Source organism: Pristiophorus japonicus, chromosome X, assembly GCF_044704955.1.
Source record: "Pristiophorus japonicus isolate sPriJap1 chromosome X, sPriJap1.hap1, whole genome shotgun sequence".
Taxonomy (NCBI): Eukaryota; Metazoa; Chordata; class Chondrichthyes; family Pristiophoridae; genus Pristiophorus; species Pristiophorus japonicus.
This window is the reverse complement of record NC_092010.1, coordinates 23,989,928-24,008,099: the sequence shown is the minus strand read 5'-3', so window position 1 is coordinate 24,008,099 and position 18,172 is coordinate 23,989,928. Positions and strand designations below refer to the sequence as shown.

Genomic DNA, 18,172 nt, shown 5'->3' with positions numbered 1-18,172 from the left:
GATGCGCTACGCTTAAAATTCTCTTGCATATCTTCCCCACACCCCAACAACCCTGGACAGCCATTATAGTAGACAGGTGCATAGAAGAACCACCACTGATAAAGGTAGAAATGACAGAAAAATGAGCTCAGGGATTATTTACATAGTGCCCAAAAATGGGCAGGCATTGCCTGCAGCCATCAGAAAGTGGCCACAAAGATGGGCAGAGATCCACATCATGGCACTGTGCCCAATTGTCCAACTGGTGGCAAGGGTGGAAGGGGGTAACCCAATTTATGCATGTAAAGCAGGCAAACCTAATTGGGAAATTCAGGCTATTTTCATCCTTAAACAGACTCCCCTTTTTCCTGCCGCCCTTCTCGCGCATCCCCGTGGAGAGGACGGATAGGTAATCTGCACTATGGCATTCAGAGAAACTGCAAAACGGAAGCTTTCCAAGATCTCCTGAAGAGCAACGCTGCAGAATGGGCAAGGAATAGTTCTTGGCTAAATGCCCCAATACATGCTGCAGCTGCATGTGCAGAAGTGAAAGTTGCCAGTGATATCAAGCAACACATTGATAAACTTATCTACACATCCAGTATGTAGTTTAGAAAGCAGGCTCTTGCCACCATCTATTTGTGCAAGATAGCAAATGCCCACTTTTACTGGACTGAAGCCGGAGGCAGGTTAGGGGAAGTGTGCACAGAATATTCGCAAGCTTACGGTCTAGATTATTCTCTAAAATGCACAGGAATCCAACTTACGGATAAATAGAAAGGGTAATTCATTCATGGCAAGGCCAGCATTTATTACCCATCCCGATTGGCCTGGAGCAGGTAGTGGTGAGCTACCATTTCCAAGGGCAGTCTAGAGTGAACCACATTGCTGTGGGACTGGAGTCACATATAGGTCAGACCAGGTAAAGGCAGCAGATTTCCTTCCCTGAAAAGACACTAGTGAACCAGATGGGTTTTTAAACAAAAATCCAGTATTTTATGGTCACCATTACTGATACTAGCTTTGCATTCCAGATTTATTTAATTAACTGAATTTAAATTCCCCAGCTGCCGTGGTGAGATTTGAACTCACGTCTCTGGACCATTAGTGCAGGCCTCTGGATTACTGGCAACATACCCACTACGCTACCGTTCCCTTTGTTCCACATTGCGAGCGGGGATTCACACACAAGGAGCACGGGTCAGAGAAGTTGGTGTACAATGTTGCAGCCCTATTCCAACCCTGGCTACCTCAGCCATATTGAGATATTCTTACTCTTGCTCCAGGTTAGGAGTTCAGTCCCCACTGCAGGATTGGAGGATCTAAATCTGGACCAACACTTGAGTGGTGCATCAACAGGTTAGCGGTTTCAGACAAGATATTTAAAAACAACATCCCATCAATTGGCCATTGAAGATCCCATGGGACGATTCAAAGAACAGCAGGGGGTTCTCCTGGCCAACATTCCTCCCTCCACCAATACCAGATTATCAGATTGCTGCAGTCTTGGGGAACTTGCTGTGCATTGATTGATGGACATGGGTTGCCTACATAACAGCGACTGCATTTCAAAAGTAACTGATTAATGGAGGTGCTTTGGGACACAAGTCATGAAAGACTATGTAAAAAGAAGAGACCTCAGGAGTTTAGTCCTGAAATTCTCCTTTCGATTTGCTCCCCCCCCTCCCAAAACCCTTTCAAATGGAATCCTCTACAACCAACTGGTGAGCAAACTGGAAGACGATTGAAATGGCTGCCTCTTTCCCCTTGATACACTGCAATGAGTAGAGATAACAGCATGAGAGTTTAAATAAAACAAAAAGACACATCAGAGTTGGTGTACAACCTAGAAAATGTTTATTTTGCCACATACAGAACACCAAAAATCTCTTGACACTGGAATATATGAGGAGCCATATTGAAAGTAGCATGCGGTCACATTCCCATGCTGAACGAGATCGGAAAAAATACATCAAACTTAGAATTCTACTGCAGTATCTCCAACCCGCCACATTACTGTCAGGAGTCACAAAATTGTAGAACAGCCATCGCTTTACAGGCATAATCCTTGGGAAAGATCCAAGACCTCTCTAAGACACAAGACTGGCCCCACTTCAAAACTTGTGGAAGCTCCACCCTTATTCCGGTCAGAGACAAATTTTTATTTATTTATTTATTTATTTAAAAACAAACAAAGTATTTTTGACATCGAAAAAGTTGGGATGTTCTTCAAAAATTGGCATGGATCTCGAGTACAGATGGGGTGGCCAGAAGAGACAACCTAAAGCCTTGCCCCCACCACCACAAAAAAAAAAACCACACTAGGGTCCAAAATTTTCTCCTCAAACAACATTTTTCCCAGGAGGAGAGACTTGAAGAAAGCATTTTCTCTGAAGACTTCAAGATGGCGACATTAAGTTTAATTTTTTTTTAGAAAAGCAGTTTTTGGCAGCAACGAGTCAGGTGGCACACTGGACAATTGCACTCTGCTCATCCCAGACAGGCCCTCCTATTCCCACAATGCATTCGGACATCTCTTGTATGTACTCAGTGGACACACAAAGACCCCTTTATAGCCACCTATTTGCCCAACCAGAGAGCATGGTCCAAAATACATCAAAAAAAAATCTCAGTCTTTGCCCGCTTCCCTCCCTTCACCTTTGACCTACAAGCTCTGAACAAGTCCGCAAGTGACCATGGCATTTGCTGAATAGGCACAGTAATGGTTGGGAGGCAGAGGGCAAATGGAGCAAAGAAAGGAGTTAAACAGCTTGCCATCAGCATTGGACAGACCATGTTTTGAAAGGCCTCAAGGTGCGATATTGGGGTGCACAGTATTATCGCTGTTGCAGCAGTTAACTAGATTTCGCACATGATCTTCTAAAAAGCCTCACCCAAAAAACACACGTCATTATCTCGCAGCTTGGGAGTTGGATAAATACACATTTGCACACAAGGTGCAAGTGGAGGTATCTAAGCAACATGAAAAATTATATTTTCGACACCCTTTATTCTGCAATGCAGTTTACAAATCTCACCGGGGTAGGTGAGGCAAAGCCTGAGCACGAGGGGAGAAACACACATTCGTGCCAGCCCGGTAGTCTTCAGACTGCCCTGGATATTGGAGACCTTCTAGTTTATGAATAGCAAAACGGCCAGCTGCACAATGGATAGCGAAACAGAAAAGTACAAAAGGATCTCTGATCAGATCATCTGAAGAAATATAAATTTTAAAAATCGTGCATTTTCACAAGTAATGTCCCACACCCAAATGAAACCGGACACTCAACAACCCTCTTGAAAGTGCAAGAATTTTTACCCCTAAAAAAAAAAGTGAACCTTTTTCAATGTTGTGGGAAAGGGAAACAAGAATCGAAACTCCTGACCAGTAAACAGGTGGGGGTGGGCATGTAGGTGGCAGGGGCAAGAGTGCATTTCAAATAGATACAGAATGCCAAGCATGCCCAGATTACCTAGGTTATGGACAGGCAAAAAAACCCACATGATTTACACCATGTCCATGGGGGAACTTTTCAGCCTGATAATTAGGGGAAAACCCAAAACCAATCAGCACAAGGTTCCCTAGAACGAGGGGATAGGGCTCATCCTAGATCAGGGCCCGACAGCACTTTTTGCAAGGCTCCCAAGTGACCAACGAGCGCACTGCAGAATAAAAGATTTGGGGGGGTTTTTTTGTGTCTTTCTTGAGTGTGCCGAATGTTGGCGGTCCTTTCAAAGAGCAACAGGAGGTGCCGGAAACAAACTGGGAGAGGAGCTGTATTTGGCGAGTCGGTCCACTTACATTTTAGTATTTATATATTTAAAAAGTAATGTCAAAAAGTAGGATACAAAAGAAAAAAAAAGGTAGACATTCATTTTGTTTTAAAGGAAAGAATTATGATTAACATTCAGAGTTGTGGCAAAGAAAATACAAACAAAAATATATATCCAATGAAAGTTGGCATTTAAGATGGAGACTACATTACTTCATAGTTACTTCGAATGCGAATGCCTTTCATCAGCACGCATGCGAAGATAATTCCAAGGAGCTGAAAAAAAGGGAATTTTTTTTTTTAATATAAAAGTACAAAAAGGACATTTTAAGCACATAAAATACACTTAAAACCCATTAACTGGTCAGTCATCTCATTACGAGAGATTTTGCTGTGCACAAAATGGCCACCTCATTTGCCAACAGCACATCCAATGTTGGGTATATTTTCCAATTGCTGCTGTCTTGGCAATACTCCACGTGCTTGTACCAAATTCCTGCCGATGCCATTTTAAACATCAGCATCAGCCCAAAACAGTGCCCATCAGAAAATATACTGCTCCACTTCAAATAGTGTCTATGAAGTGTTGATGGTTCAGAGATACAATCTAAATGCAAGCCAGCCTTCTCAGAATCTTGCTCTGTGGGTGGCTGCTTTAGAAGGGTATCCTCACCGGAGAGAGCAGGCAAAGGGCTCATAGTTGATATTGCTCTGAATTGCTTTCATTCTGAAGCACCAAGCTTTACTGTCCACTTCAGAGAACGGGTATCTGGAAAGAGACAGGCTTCAAAGACCCTTCTACAAGTTGCATGACCAGTAATGGGTACAGATGAAACTGGAGCACGATTTTGAGCCCCTGCCTCTTATTCTAACTCATTCTTTCCCAAGCTCTCAAAAACCAAGGAACATCTTCCTACAAATGACAAGACTTTTAAAAATCCACGGTCAGTGTAACCAAACCATTACTTGGCAGTTTGGTTTAAGCTTGCTCTCCTGGTCCTGGGACTTCCCAACCTTGGTGGTTGGGTCCAGAGTTCAGGTTTCACAAAAAAAAGTGTCAATTCCTCAATAGGTTGACTATCAAGTGAAGCATTTGCAGCATGTGACAGGACTAGACTGGGCTGCAGAACAGACTCTGGTGTGTGGTGGTCATTAAAGGGCTCAGTGGCTGCCTGGCCAAGTTAGATATGATGATCTGACAGCTGTCAAATTCTAACAGTTGATTAAAGGGGAAGTGTACGCTGGTGAATGTTATCTCCGATGACCTTGCAACCAAAGAGGAAAAGCTCTAGATAAGAATTTCCTCCATTTCCAGTCAGTTAAAAATGGCCTGGAAACTCTCATTTTACAACTTTCCCCCCCACCCCCCCTTCATGCAGTCACGTCCCTGAAGTGTCTTTTCCCCAGAAGCATAGGTCAGTTAACAAGCTGTGTTGCATGCCTCCTGGTACGAGCCAGTGGTAATCTTCACACGGGTCTAGGAATTGGCTGGAACCTCTCCAAGAACCAGAGGCAGATAGCACAGCAGGTGGCCTTCAGCCAATCGTGCCACACAACCTTACAGCACAGGAGGCCATTCGGCCCATCGCGGCTCTTTGCTCGAGCAATCAGAAATTAATCCCTCTGCCCCGCTCTTCCCAATACCCCTCTATCTTCCCGTGTCAGCCGTGGCTCAGTGGGCAGCACTCTTGCCTCTCGAGTCAGAAGGTTGTGGGTTCAAGCCCTACTCCAGGGACTTGAGCACATAAATCTAGGCTGACACTCCAGTGCCCTGCTGAGGGAGTGCTGCAATGTCGGAGGTGCTGTCTTTTGGATGAGGCGTTAAACCGAGGCCCCGTCTGCTCTCAGGTGGATGCAACAGATCCCACGGCACTATTTAAGAGCGGTGAAGTTATCCCCGGTGTCCTGGACAATATTTATCCCTCAATCAACATCACAAAAACAGATTATCTGGTCATTATCTCATTGCTGTTTGTGGGAGCTTGCTGTGCACAAATTGAGCTGCCGTGTTTCCCATGTTACAACAGTGACGACACTCAAAGTACTTCATTAGCTGTAAAGCGCTTTAAAGATGTCTGGTGGTCGTGAAAGGCGCTATATAAATGCAAGTATTTTTCTCTCATGCAAATTTTGCTTTCGAGGATGCAATGATCGCTCCCTCGACCACCCTGGCAATCGATTCCATGCTCCAACAACCGCCTGTTGTAAAGAGCTTCCTCCTACCTCTTTAGTCACCGTGACTAAACTGGTGACCCCTCGACTCTCCAAGCAGGAGATCGAGCAAACCAGGAAAGACTATCAAAATACTTCATAATTTAAAAAAAAAATTCCAATAAATCTCTTAGCCCTTTTCTGCTCAAGTGGAAATAGTCCTGGTATCTTAAGCCTCTCCTCAGGACTCTGGTCATAGGAGGTACCCTGCCCAAAGGGAAACTATCAAAAAGCAAGAAAACACACTCGAGTAAGCAGCCTGAACAAGATCCAGCTATGGGAACTACTACGTCCACAACCAAGGAGGAAGGTTTTACTTTGTGCACAACATGGCAAAATCAGAAATCCATCCTTTACAAAGAGGATTACAATTTAACGACAAGATCACAGAGGAAATGCTCCCTTCTGAAAGTTCAATTCAGCTGGTCGTCTTGTGTTTGCTCCTGGGATGTGGGAGTCACTGGCAATGCCAGCATTTATTGCCCATCCCCAAATTGCTCTCAAGGTGGTGAGCCACCTTCTTGAACCAGAGGAGTCAAGAGTCAAGAGTCAAGCACATTGGTGTGGGTCTGGAGTCACATATCGGCCAGACCGGATAAGGGCAGCAGATTTCCTTCCCTAAAAAAGGACATCAGTGAACCAGATGGATTTTTAATGACAAAATGGTACTGTCATGGTCATCATTACTTATACTTGTTTTTTTTATAATTCCAGATTTATTTAATTGAATTTAAATTCCCCAGCTGCCATGGATTTGACCTCATGCCCCGGATCATTAGTCCAGGCTTCTGGATTACTAGTCCAGTAACAACCACTCTGCTACTGTACCCAGTGTAGGTTAGGTTGTCCCATCGCAACTTCTTGGTTGGTTGGATGTTCGAAGGGTGGAGTGTGAAGTAGTAGAACAAAGGAAAGGAAGATGGTGATACTGGCTAGATCCCATGTCATTTTGAACAAGCCATGTAGCCGAGGCCCCAAACTCTGGAATTCCCTCCCTAAACCTCTCCGCCCCTCTTTTGTCCTTTAAGGCGCTCCTTAAAACCTACCCCTCAGACCAAGCTTTTGGTCACCTGTCCTGATGTGGCTCCGTGTCAAATTTGCTGTCTTACAATACTCCTGTGAAGCACCTTAGGACATTTTACCAAGTTAAAGGTGCTATATAAATACAAGTTGTTGTTGTGATCTTTGGCCTCATCATTTCAGTTAGAGAGAAATAGCTAAACTGACTGAAAACTGCCAGGTAGAGGGATACAAAAACTGCTTATAGCACTTGCTGTTAATTTTGCTTTACTTATCTATGTCAGTTAAATCTTTCACACAGCAACTGTAGAATTTTTGGTTCTTACCTGGAATAAGGCAATACCAAGAGCCACGCCTGCAACAATCACAATGTTGTTTTTAAGCCACGCATTGATCACATTCACACAACCCTATATTAAAAAAAAAAGGGGAGGGGGGTGGAATTAAACAGTGCACGTTACGGAATACAGAATAGGTAACTCGCACCAAGTCCCGCTCACCCATCACCCTGTGCTCGCTGCCCCGCGTCCTAACTTGCACCAAGTCCCACTCACCCATCACCCCCTGCCCGTGTCCTAACTCGCACCGAGTCCCGCTCACTTATCACCCCCTGTGCACACCGCCCGTGTCCTAACTTGCATCAAGTCCCGCTCACCCATCACCCCCTGTGCTCACTGATGTACATGGACTCCCAGTTAAGTAACAGATTTCAAAATTCTCATCCTCGTTTACAAATCCCTCCATGGCACCCCCCCACCATATGTCTGCGCTCCTCGAATTCTGCCCTCCTGACCATCCCTTATTATAGTCGCTCAACCATTGGTGGCCGTGCCTTCTGTTGCCTGGATCCCAAGCTCGAACTCTCCCTAAACCTCTCCACCTCCTTTAAACCTACCTCTTTGACCAAGATTTTGGTCATCTGCCCTCAGTTCTCATGTGGCTCGGTGTCAAACTTTGTGTCTCAAAACTCCTGTGAAGCACCTTGGGATGGTTTACTACGTTAAAGGCGCTCTATAAATACAAGCTGTTGTTGTAGTGGATTCGGAAAGAGGGGGGGAAATTACCACATTGCATGCAAACTATTAGCAAGGCCGCAGAACAAGGTGAATGTAACCTCTCCCAAGGTACCTGGGCAGTTTGAAGATTTACGCAGCCTTAAAACAGAGTCCCAAAATGCTTTGTTGAAAGGGTTAGATAGCAATACATTGCACACCCGTGCAGGGAGCATCAGCAATGGCAACTCAAATTTTGTTCCGATAGTGCCTTCAGGCAGAAGGAAGACAACTCGCCCGAGAGCCAACTCAATACACTGCACCAATCTTACATCTACCCACCCCCCCCCCGCAACGCAGCCCCCGCCCCAGGACTGTTCGAATCTAATCGATGGGCTACAGGAAATCATTGCTCTCAGTTTTCTGGACTTGCCCCCTTGGCCATCACAGCAGAAGAATGAAATCCGAGAGTCTTCATTTTGCTCAACTTTTTACAAATAAAAATTTAGGATGTGGGCGGCGTTGGCAAGGCCAGCATTTATTGGCCAAACCCAAAGTTCCCTGGATAGCATTAGTATTCGGCAGTCCTTCCTATTGAGGATGACCCACTTCCACACCAAAAAGGGGATGAGTTCACAGGTGTCTCAATGAGGGACCTAATATTCCAGGTCCCGAACTATATCCTGAAGGGTGGAAGATGCCTGTGCGTGGATTGGCCGTTGCACACCAGCTTGACAGAGCGAGGTCTTGGTCCAGTGGCAAGGGTTAACCAAGACGACTGGAGACCAAGCTCTGCTGAAGTTCCCTGGATACAACAGAATGGGTTGCTACAGCGCTTCAGAGGGCAGTTAAGAGTCAACCGCATGTGGGACCAGAGGCACAAACAAGGCCAGTCAGGGCAAGGACAGATTTCCTTCCCTTAAAAAAAAAAAGACATGAGTGAACCAACTGGGTTTTAACGACAGACAGCTTTATGGCCACTTTTACGTAGACCAGCTTTTTATTTCCAGATTTTAACAAAAATTTACGTTCTTAAACTGCCATGATAGGACATGAACTCACGTTGGCTGGATTAGTGCAGGTTTCCAGATTACGAATCTTATACATCACCACTACACTACCGTATCCAAGTACTCAACTTGCTCCATCCATCACCCCATTTGGCTTCCTATTGTGTACCTTCGAGATGGACCAGCTACTGTGGCAAATGGCTGGTCAAGAGGAGGAATATTCCAGCAACTGCACAAAAAGTTAGCCTCACCAGTTTATGCAATGCATGGATTCACAAGCTGTGGAAAAGCAGGTTCATCAGCCAGAAGCAAGGTACGCTTGGATGGGCACCACGGTTTCCCCTCGCCAGAGTGCTGCCAATGGGCTTTGCAATGCTCAGCCTCCCCACCACACCAACTCTCCCAAACCTTCCCAGCAGGGCAGGTCAAGGACGGTGGCAGCAACAACCCAAGGGAACAGTTTCTTCACCACTGTGTTTGTCCCTTTAGGCTGTGCAGTTGCAGCCTCCCTCAGCGAGCGGGACAAATTTGAGGGGGTGAGGGGGGGGTGGGGGGAGGGAACACCTCTGTTCTCCTCCAATGGCCTCCCACCACTGTCTTGAGCACCTACACTCAAGTCTTCAAAGGAAAGTGTTTCATCAAATCATAGATGGTTCCAACATGAAAGGCGGCCATTCGAGCCTGTGCTGGAGCACTTCAGCTAGTCCCATTCCCCCGCCCTTTCCTCGTAGCCCTGCAAATCGTTTTATTTCAGGTACCTATCCAATTCCCTTTTGAAAGCCGCGATTGAATCAGCTTCCACCACCCACTCAGGCTGTGCATTCCCAATCCTAACCACTCGCTAAGTGAAAACGTTTTTTCTTGCGTCGCCTTTGGTTCTTTTGCCAATCACCTTAAATCTGTGTCCTCTGGTTCGCCACGCTTCCGCCAATGGGAACAGTTTCTCTATCTACTCTGTCCAGGCCCCACGGTTTTTAACACCGCGATCAAATCTCCTCTCTCGCTGCTCTGTTCCGTTTGGAGCGAAAGATGAAGAGTCGCAAACGGATACTCACCTCCTGGTAAATGTTGGCAGCAGTTGTGATCTTGCCACACCCTGGAATGATCTTCTTACAACAGGAATCTGGCACTGAGTGGTTGGACATTTCCGAGAACCAGTCAGTGTACTGGCTACTACCACAACAATGAAACTGAAGAGGAAACAAAAGAGACACATTCAAGTGGGTTATACCTACAGATCTCCTCGGGCAGGATCATGGTGGTGTATGAGGTTAAGTGCGACAATCCTATGTGTCACAGAAGGCTTTGTTCAGTTTGCATGATTTCTTTGGTGGCGGTTGGAGGGGGGATTAATTCTCAAACTGCTAGTGCGATTTGAGTTCCCATTCTCTGGATTACTTGTCCAGGCCCTTGGGTTACCAGTCCAGTCACAACTTGCTCATTTGAATTCCATTTCTCCCACATACACCATCCCCCGCTACATACAAGTGAACTCCAGCTTCACACTGGAGATTAAAAACTTTCAGACATCAAAAAGTTAGAGCTTCTGCAGAAAATTGGAAGGGACTTCAGACTATTGCAAAGACAACTTTTGAGTTTTTGGAAAAGTCAGCAGTTTTGGGATATGTCACTGAAGGAGCCAAGGTGGGCGGAGTTCAGCTCCACAAGCTGTTCACACTCGCCAAGTTGCGTGTTGGTCCAGAAAAGGAACAAAGACCAGCCGAAGGAAGATTGTAAAGTGCTCACCGGGACTGCTGGAAAATGTATAAATACAGGGGGGAAAAAAAAGGGGGGGGGCATATCACATATGGAGAAACCTCCTTTTAAAAATAAAAAAGGTACAGCTATTCCTTTTTACTGAAAACAATGCTCCCTTTAAATTTGCCGCCGATTCCCCGCTTTATGAAACTTGGGGCTGGATTTTTGGGTCTTCTCCGCTCCGTTTTACGCCCTGGAGCGGCGGTGAGGTGTTCTGGGCGGACGGTCAGCCTCCAGCGCCCCGTGGCGATCCTCGGGTCGGGTTTAGCGGCGGCGCGGAGCAGCACCGCCCGGAAGAGCTGCGCCCGGTGTGCAATGCCCCTGGTTGTGACACCGGCGCGAGTTTTGACTCCCGCCCGACCCGTCCGCCCCGCAGTGACCGCCTGGGAAATCGGGCGGTCCTATGATACAGACAGCAGAGAGGTAAGTAATGGACTCCCGAGGTTAGTGCGATTGTTTTTTCTTTGCGATTTTTGTGTTGTGGTGGCGTGGGCAGTGTGCGTGTTTTTTTTTTTTAATTAAGTTCTCCCACCCACAGGCCTCTCGGAGCGCTCCCGACCCAGTTCTTTAGCTCGGGAGTTTCCCACCCCAACTTCTTGAGGGGTGTACAATACCTCCCTTAGCGCTGCGCCCCCTGACTCAGGACCCAGCTGGCCAAACTTACTTCCTGAGGCACAAGCTTTACTGTCCCCACCACCATTATCACCCCAAAAACATTAAAGACAAAAATCCAGCCCTCAAGGTCAAAGATTCTTCGGCAGTTCTGATCTCACCTGTTTCTGCAAACTGTCAATGTTCTTGGCATTCGCTGAAACGTTGTAATTCCTCATAGTCTCATTAAACGACTTCTCAAAGGCATCACGGATCTGTCAATGGAGGGAAAAAAGATTCAGAAATTAATTTTACAGCCAGTACAACACAAAGAATCTTAAAACACAACAGATTGATGCAATTCCTCAAATTTCAGGCAGTTATTGACAGGCACGGAACAAGGGTTTTGATGATCACATTAAATCACATGCACAGTGATCCCACGCACTGTGCCATGGTTGCTGACCAGGTGTCCAAGGACGCCAACTAGAGAAGGCAACAAAGCATCAGAATGATCCCCTCGAATTTTTTGTCCATTCTTTATGGAACGCACCCCTCTTTGACTTGCTCCCAGAGCATTCCCCCAACCATCCCAATACAAGTGAATCAGCTAAAATTTATATTAAAAAAAAGGCACAAGAAGTTTGCATTCACTACAACATTAAAACTACAAGCTTCAGTTTGGACTTCCGAGGTAGAGAACAGTTTCCTACATTGTCAACTTAATCCAGTTGGCAGCATTCTTGCCTCAGTCAGAAGATTCCGGGTATAAGTCCCACTCCAGGGACTTCAGCACAATCTATACGGACACTTCTAGTGCAGTACTGAGGGAGTGCTACATTGTCAGAGGCACCATCCTTTGGATGAGCTACTGAATCAAGACCCTGCATGCCAGTGCTGGTAGTTTAAGCTCCCAAAGTGCTATGGGAGTTCTCCTGGTCAACCTCAACCAAAACAGATCAACTGCTCATTCATCTAATTGGCCATTTGTGGGACCTCACTGGGTGCAAGTAAATTGGCTGCTGATTGACCCAATGAAGTCACGCATTTATGGAGAACTGCTTTGGAAATCCTGAGGCTTTACATCAATGAACGTTCTTTCGTATGGGACCGTTTAGCCTACACCCCTTCGCTGTGGATGCTCTGATAACTCAAGGCTGCTGTCCTTACCATGACTTCCCTGGGTTTTTAGTTTCCCCTCTTTATCCCAGTTTCCCCCATCCCAAATGGTCAGACACGCAATAGAACAGTGAATGCCGTGTGTGTGCGTGTGAAGAGAAAGACAGACCGAGAAACAGGAGGAGCCTGAATTTTCCTTTTCAAGAACAGAGGTCAATTGCAGTGCTCTGCTAAGCTCAAGATCAGAAAACGGAGGAATTGCACATGGTACCTCCTCAGCCCAAATGATTTAATGCTATGCAATGCCTTTACTTACCAATAGGGCCAGACCAGCCCCCTTTCCTCTTCCCCATGGAAAACTCATTAGCCGAAAATGGGAAGGCCAACTATGCTGTCCCAGCAGCTACAGCAATTGCTGTGCTAATTTCCTTCTTCGAACCCTCCCCTAACTGTAAGGAAAGAGTTACATTCTGGGTATTAACTTTTTTAAGTGAGTTTCTATTATGCCCAATGAGTAAAGGGGATTCTGGTCAGTGTATTAGCCAATGAGAGGCCACACAACTGTGCCCATTAGCTCTTGCCTTGAAAACGGCACCAGCCATAGATCTGGAAAATTGTGGAGCGAGTCAGGCTTGGGGAATGAAAACGGAAGAGCAGCTAATTGAACGACGCAACACTTTGAACCGTGTGCTCTCACATAGCTAGAGTGAAAGAAAGGTTTATAAAGAGGGGTGCAAGGTTGATTAGAGCTCGAAACCTGGGGCACGGGAAATTCCTGTATTGGCAAGCGTGACCCTGCAGATGTGCAATTATTAATAGACATCATTGTATACGTGTGATTATTAGTAATAAGTTATCATTGTATGCTGAATTCCTACAGAAACTAATAAATGCCTTCGACCCCTATTGTCTTGAGGAACAACAAACTTGTAAGAACATCCATTCCCCAACAGAACCCGAGCATCAAATAATACAATCTGGCTTCTCATTGAAGGCCAATAACTGACGTCAGGCAATTTTACAAAGCTCCGCTTCATTCGACAAACACATCCACAAACCCAGCACTTCGCCAGAGATGGGACAATACACTACTCACTTGGTCCTTGAAAACGTAACCAGCAATGGCGGCGGCAATTTCCACAAGGAAGATGATGATGAGTAGCACTGCAAACTAAAGAGAAAAAGCTCACATTTGCACCAAAGGATTTTGGATTGGTTCCCTAATCTCATGACAGAGCGGGGAGGCAGAGAAACAATTGCACGAATTACTGGTGGACTGAAGGATACAGTGGACAGGAAGTTATCCTGTAGAACAGGTCATGCACAATTAACTCCTGCAATGCGGAGACACAGCTAAAGAGTCTACAGTTCACCACTTTGAAGACTAAAAAGCTCCTTTGTCACATCTCAGAAGCAGCATCTTGCACGCTTGTACATATTGGACTTACTGGATTTTCCTCACGATGTCAATGAGTAGATGAGAAAAAGAGAGAAGCGCCTGTTGGGGATGCTCAGGATCCCAGGTAACCAGAAGCCACTTGAATTTAACCAACGGGTGGAAAACAATCCCAGATTTAGACCAGCGACATCACGGGAGGAACGCAAAATGGTGCTCCCAAACAAGCTGGCATTGGCAACAGTGCACGGAAACGCGTCACTGGGCCGTCGAAATCACCACAAGGCCATCTCCATGATTACAGTCACCTTGGCAACTGCAGTTCACCATGCCCTAGCAGCTCAACCATCCCTCCCTCTTCCCTCATTTTTTTGGGGAGGGGGGGGGCTGCGGAGAGAAAAAAAAAATAGTCTACAATGGCCATTAAATCAAATTTATCGTACCATAGAATGATACAGCAGGAGGCGGCCATTCGGCCCATCTGGCTCTTTGAAAGAGCTATCCAATTGCCTTCACTAAGTGTTTGAACATCTTGCTCAAGGACTTTATGAATTCCTCTTTCACTGTGGGCCTAGCATTACTAAGCACCCACCTGGAAACACCAGCACAGTAACAGGCACCCCAATATTTACCAGGAGTACAAGAATGCTAGATAACCAGGTGCCAATCGCACAGGACAGATAATATGGGGGGGGGGGGGGGGGGAGGGGGGGGAAGAACCTTCCACTTGTAACCCTTGCCGCACAAGTCAAGATGGAAATTTCAGTGGCATACACGACAAAAAAAAACATATTGGGAATGCCATGAAGCAAATCAGGTACGGTGACCTGCGCACACGGCCCAACAAATCCACACTTGGTGTCAGTGTGGAGCCTTGCCTCAATTAACCAGTCTTTCCAGACGCTGGCATAGAAACACGGAAACAGACTACTCAACCCAACTAGATTGGAGTTCACCCACCGCACGAGTGCCAAATCCCAGCATTTTCGGTTTCTACACTCGATTGGGACTACTGGGGGCGGGTGGGGGCAGCGTGCAGGGGCGACAACATGCATATTAAGAACAAATAGCTCCTCCCAGCCACAACAGATTTGCAAACTGGAGAATGACGCCCCCCCTCCTGCTTTTGGAGTTGCCATGGGCGGCGAAGGTTCAACACCGACCGATGTCTTACCGTGGTCACCATGCAGTAGTTCTCCTTCCAGGCACCACAGCAACCAAAGAAGGCAACAAAGTTGATGACCACTCCGACGATGATGAGGACAATGGGAGCTCCGGAGGCAGCGACATTGGTGATGTGCAGTGTGCCATTCAACTTGGTCTGGACCAGAATACCAACCACAATGAGCGCAATACCAGAGATCTGGAACAAGAGGAGAAAGCAATGGTTATCACAGATTTTAGGTGCAGGCGTCGAGAGGAAATATGAGAGAGAGAGAGAGAGAGAGAGAGAGAGAGAGAGAGAGAGAGAGAGAGAGAGAGAGAGAGAGAGAGAGAGAGAGAGAGAGAGAGAGAGAGAGAACAGAGAACAGAGAACGAGAGACGAAAAGGAATCGGCCGATTAGTTTATATTAAAAAAAATTTCCAAACGGAGAAAAAAAAAAAGTTAAAACACTCGCTCCTTCACCTCTTCGTGCAAGAGCATTTACAGCAACTGAACAGTGAATGGTTTAAAAAACATTTACAATGGCCAGGCTGGGGTACAACCACACTCGAGCACATAATGGGAAACATCAAGATGGGTCATGCAATACATAACAGACAAGTTGTTTTCCAGTAAGCTACAAATCGCTCACCTTTCCGGAGACACAAGCGCTGACCTTTGGGCATGGTCACCAGATGTCAAGTGCACAGGCAGTTACACAAGCACAAATAGGAGGAGCAGGCCCCCTCGATTCAATGAGATCATGGATGATCTTTGAGCTCAACTCCACTTTCCCACCCAATCCCCATATCCCTCGATTCTCTAATATCCAAAAATCTATTGATCTGTCAGTTAGTCAGAGAACACCCCGACCAAAACATCAAAATCAGGTCTCTCTAAATAAAAGTTCAAAACGTTGCAAGTACATGTACAGCAAGGGACCTCACCCATGGCCAGTGTATCATTGGAAAAAATAACAGAGGGTTTTCCCAATTCTTTTTCCTTCTCCCTGAGAAGGCATCATCATATTCGGAGGTATGGTCCCACATTCGTCATTTGAAATCCATACAGCAAGTGTCAACAAGCAATTGGCCTCAAGTGGGAGGGCAGGAAGTCAACTCCGATGAATCCCATCTGCACCTCGTGTTCACACACATAGCAGGAGTCACTGGGAGATTAGGCCCTGGTCGATTCCTGTTCTTTCCACAACCCTCAAGTCCGACTGGAGGGTAGTTACTCCAGCAGAAATCAACCAACACACTAGGCCAAGAAACAACCCAAGACCTTCCAGGCCATGCATTTGCCAGCTGGGCCACTGGGAGAAGCAGATACAGACTTTACTGCCTAGTAATTAACTCTGGAGCGTTACAACACAATTGCTGTGTGGTTGAAGTATGGATATCAGAATGGGTCAAACTGCTGCCACTCATGGCAACGGCTTTTCCTCTTCCAAACAGCTCAGTATTAAGTTGGCTGCCAAACATATGCAAAACCAGAGACCAGACACATTCCTGGTTCAATGCCTGGTGTTTGAGATAGCCGATCTCATCTGCCCCAAATTCTTCAGTCAGTTTGAGTTCCCACTTCTGATTATCCAGCATCTTCTGCTGGAAAATGCACCGCAACAGGACAATGAGCCCTTAAACAACAAATGCTCCTGCCAACACGCATCCATGAAGAATGGCACCAGATGGTAGTTGGGGGGGGGGGGGGGGGGGCAGGGGGGAAGAAAGCCACAGCAAACACAAGAGTAGATTGGTTTGCTTTACTCACGGACTGCGTCAGGACAGTTGCAGCGAGCCAATAGGAAGAGGTCAAAAACAAAATACTGCAGATGCTGGAAATACTCAGGTCAGGCAGCATTTGTGTATATATATATATATCGAGATCGAGAGAGGAGAAAGCGCGAGCAAGTCAACCTTTCGGGCTAATGACGTTTCTGCAGAAAGAGGACTTCATTTTCCACTACCCCATGGTTGTTCTTGGGACTAAAAAAACGTCGGAGGTTAGAAATATGGCCATTTGCCTCCTTTGTATTGCTGGAAGTTGTAATCTTCTCCTGCAGCCATAACACTCAGGTAAGAAACGCCTTTAAACACAGTGCAGGACATACTAACCCTTCAAATCACTGCCTTGTGATCATGCCCATGAATCCATTTATTCCCTATGGAAGATACTCAGCAGGGAATTGCTACATCACAAAAAAATAAAATCACTGAAGAGGAACGTCTCATTAAACATAGTTACTCATGCCCAGTGGGATTGAAGACAGCAATTAAACCACATTAGATGAGCTGAAAGGCTAAACAAAAAAAATGCACAATTGAGTTTGGAAATGGTTTTTCAGCTCTGCAAGGACACTACAGGATTTACTGAATCTTCAAGAAACGTTGTGTCAAAAACCCATTAGGACATCATGAAGATTGCGGTCTTCAATCCCACTGGGCATGAGTAACTATGTTTAATGAGACGTTCCTCTTCAGTGATTTTATTTTTTTGTGATGTAGCAATTCCCTGCTGAGTATCTTCCATAGAGAATAAATGGATTCATGGGCATGATCAAAGGTTGCTCCTTTGAACAACCCCCAGCGAGATCAAACATTGCCACATCCTACAATATCTCAGGATTGCATGTGATGCCTCACAAAAGTATTCAAAGGCAGATAATGCACGATCAAGATGATGCTCCATTTAAACAGAACATTTTATGGGGGCAGAATGAAGATTTTGAATTAGTCAACAACTCTCAGCACAATGTAGAATATGGAGAGAATTTAATGTTACGGCTGCACTCTCACCTCTGGTTCAGAAAGTTGTGGGTTCACATCCCAGCCCACAGACTGGAGCACAAAAATCAAGGCCGACACTTCATGCAGTACTGAGGGAGTGCTGCACTGTCAGAGGTACTGTATTTCAGGCGAGAGGTTACACAGAGGCCCCATCTGCCCTCAGGTGGATTTAAAAGACCCCACGGCACTATTTCGAAGTGCAGGAGTTCTCCCTGGTGCCCTGGCCAATATTTATCTCTCAACCATCACTAAAAGCAGATTATCTGGTCATTACCAGTGATGTGTGTGGGACTTTGCTGTGGGCAAATTGGCTGCCATGGTTCCCACATTGCAACAGTGACTACACTCCAAAAGTACTTCATTGGTTGTAAAGTGCTTTGGGATTTCATG

The 18,172-nt window shown here is 46.0% G+C and overlaps 1 protein-coding gene across 3 annotated transcripts in view; it reads right to left on the bottom strand.

Annotated features, from left to right (window-relative positions):
* Positions 1-1,813: 1,813 nt before the first annotated feature.
* cd63 (CD63 molecule) overlaps positions 1,814-18,172 on the bottom strand; it is a 54,315-nt gene continuing 37,956 nt past the window's right edge. For all 3 annotated transcript variants that reach the window (XM_070869463.1, XM_070869462.1, XM_070869465.1), the window contains exons 3-8: positions 15,024-15,212; positions 13,550-13,624; positions 11,517-11,609; positions 10,041-10,175; positions 7,310-7,393; positions 1,814-4,028 (exon numbers count right to left, since the gene is read on the bottom strand). In XM_070869463.1, coding sequence (XP_070725564.1) covers positions 3,957-4,028; positions 7,310-7,393; positions 10,041-10,175; positions 11,517-11,609; positions 13,550-13,624; positions 15,024-15,212 — 648 coding nt within the window. In that variant the 3' untranslated portion in view covers positions 1,814-3,956. The remainder of the gene's footprint in view (positions 4,029-7,309; positions 7,394-10,040; positions 10,176-11,516; positions 11,610-13,549; positions 13,625-15,023; positions 15,213-18,172) is intronic.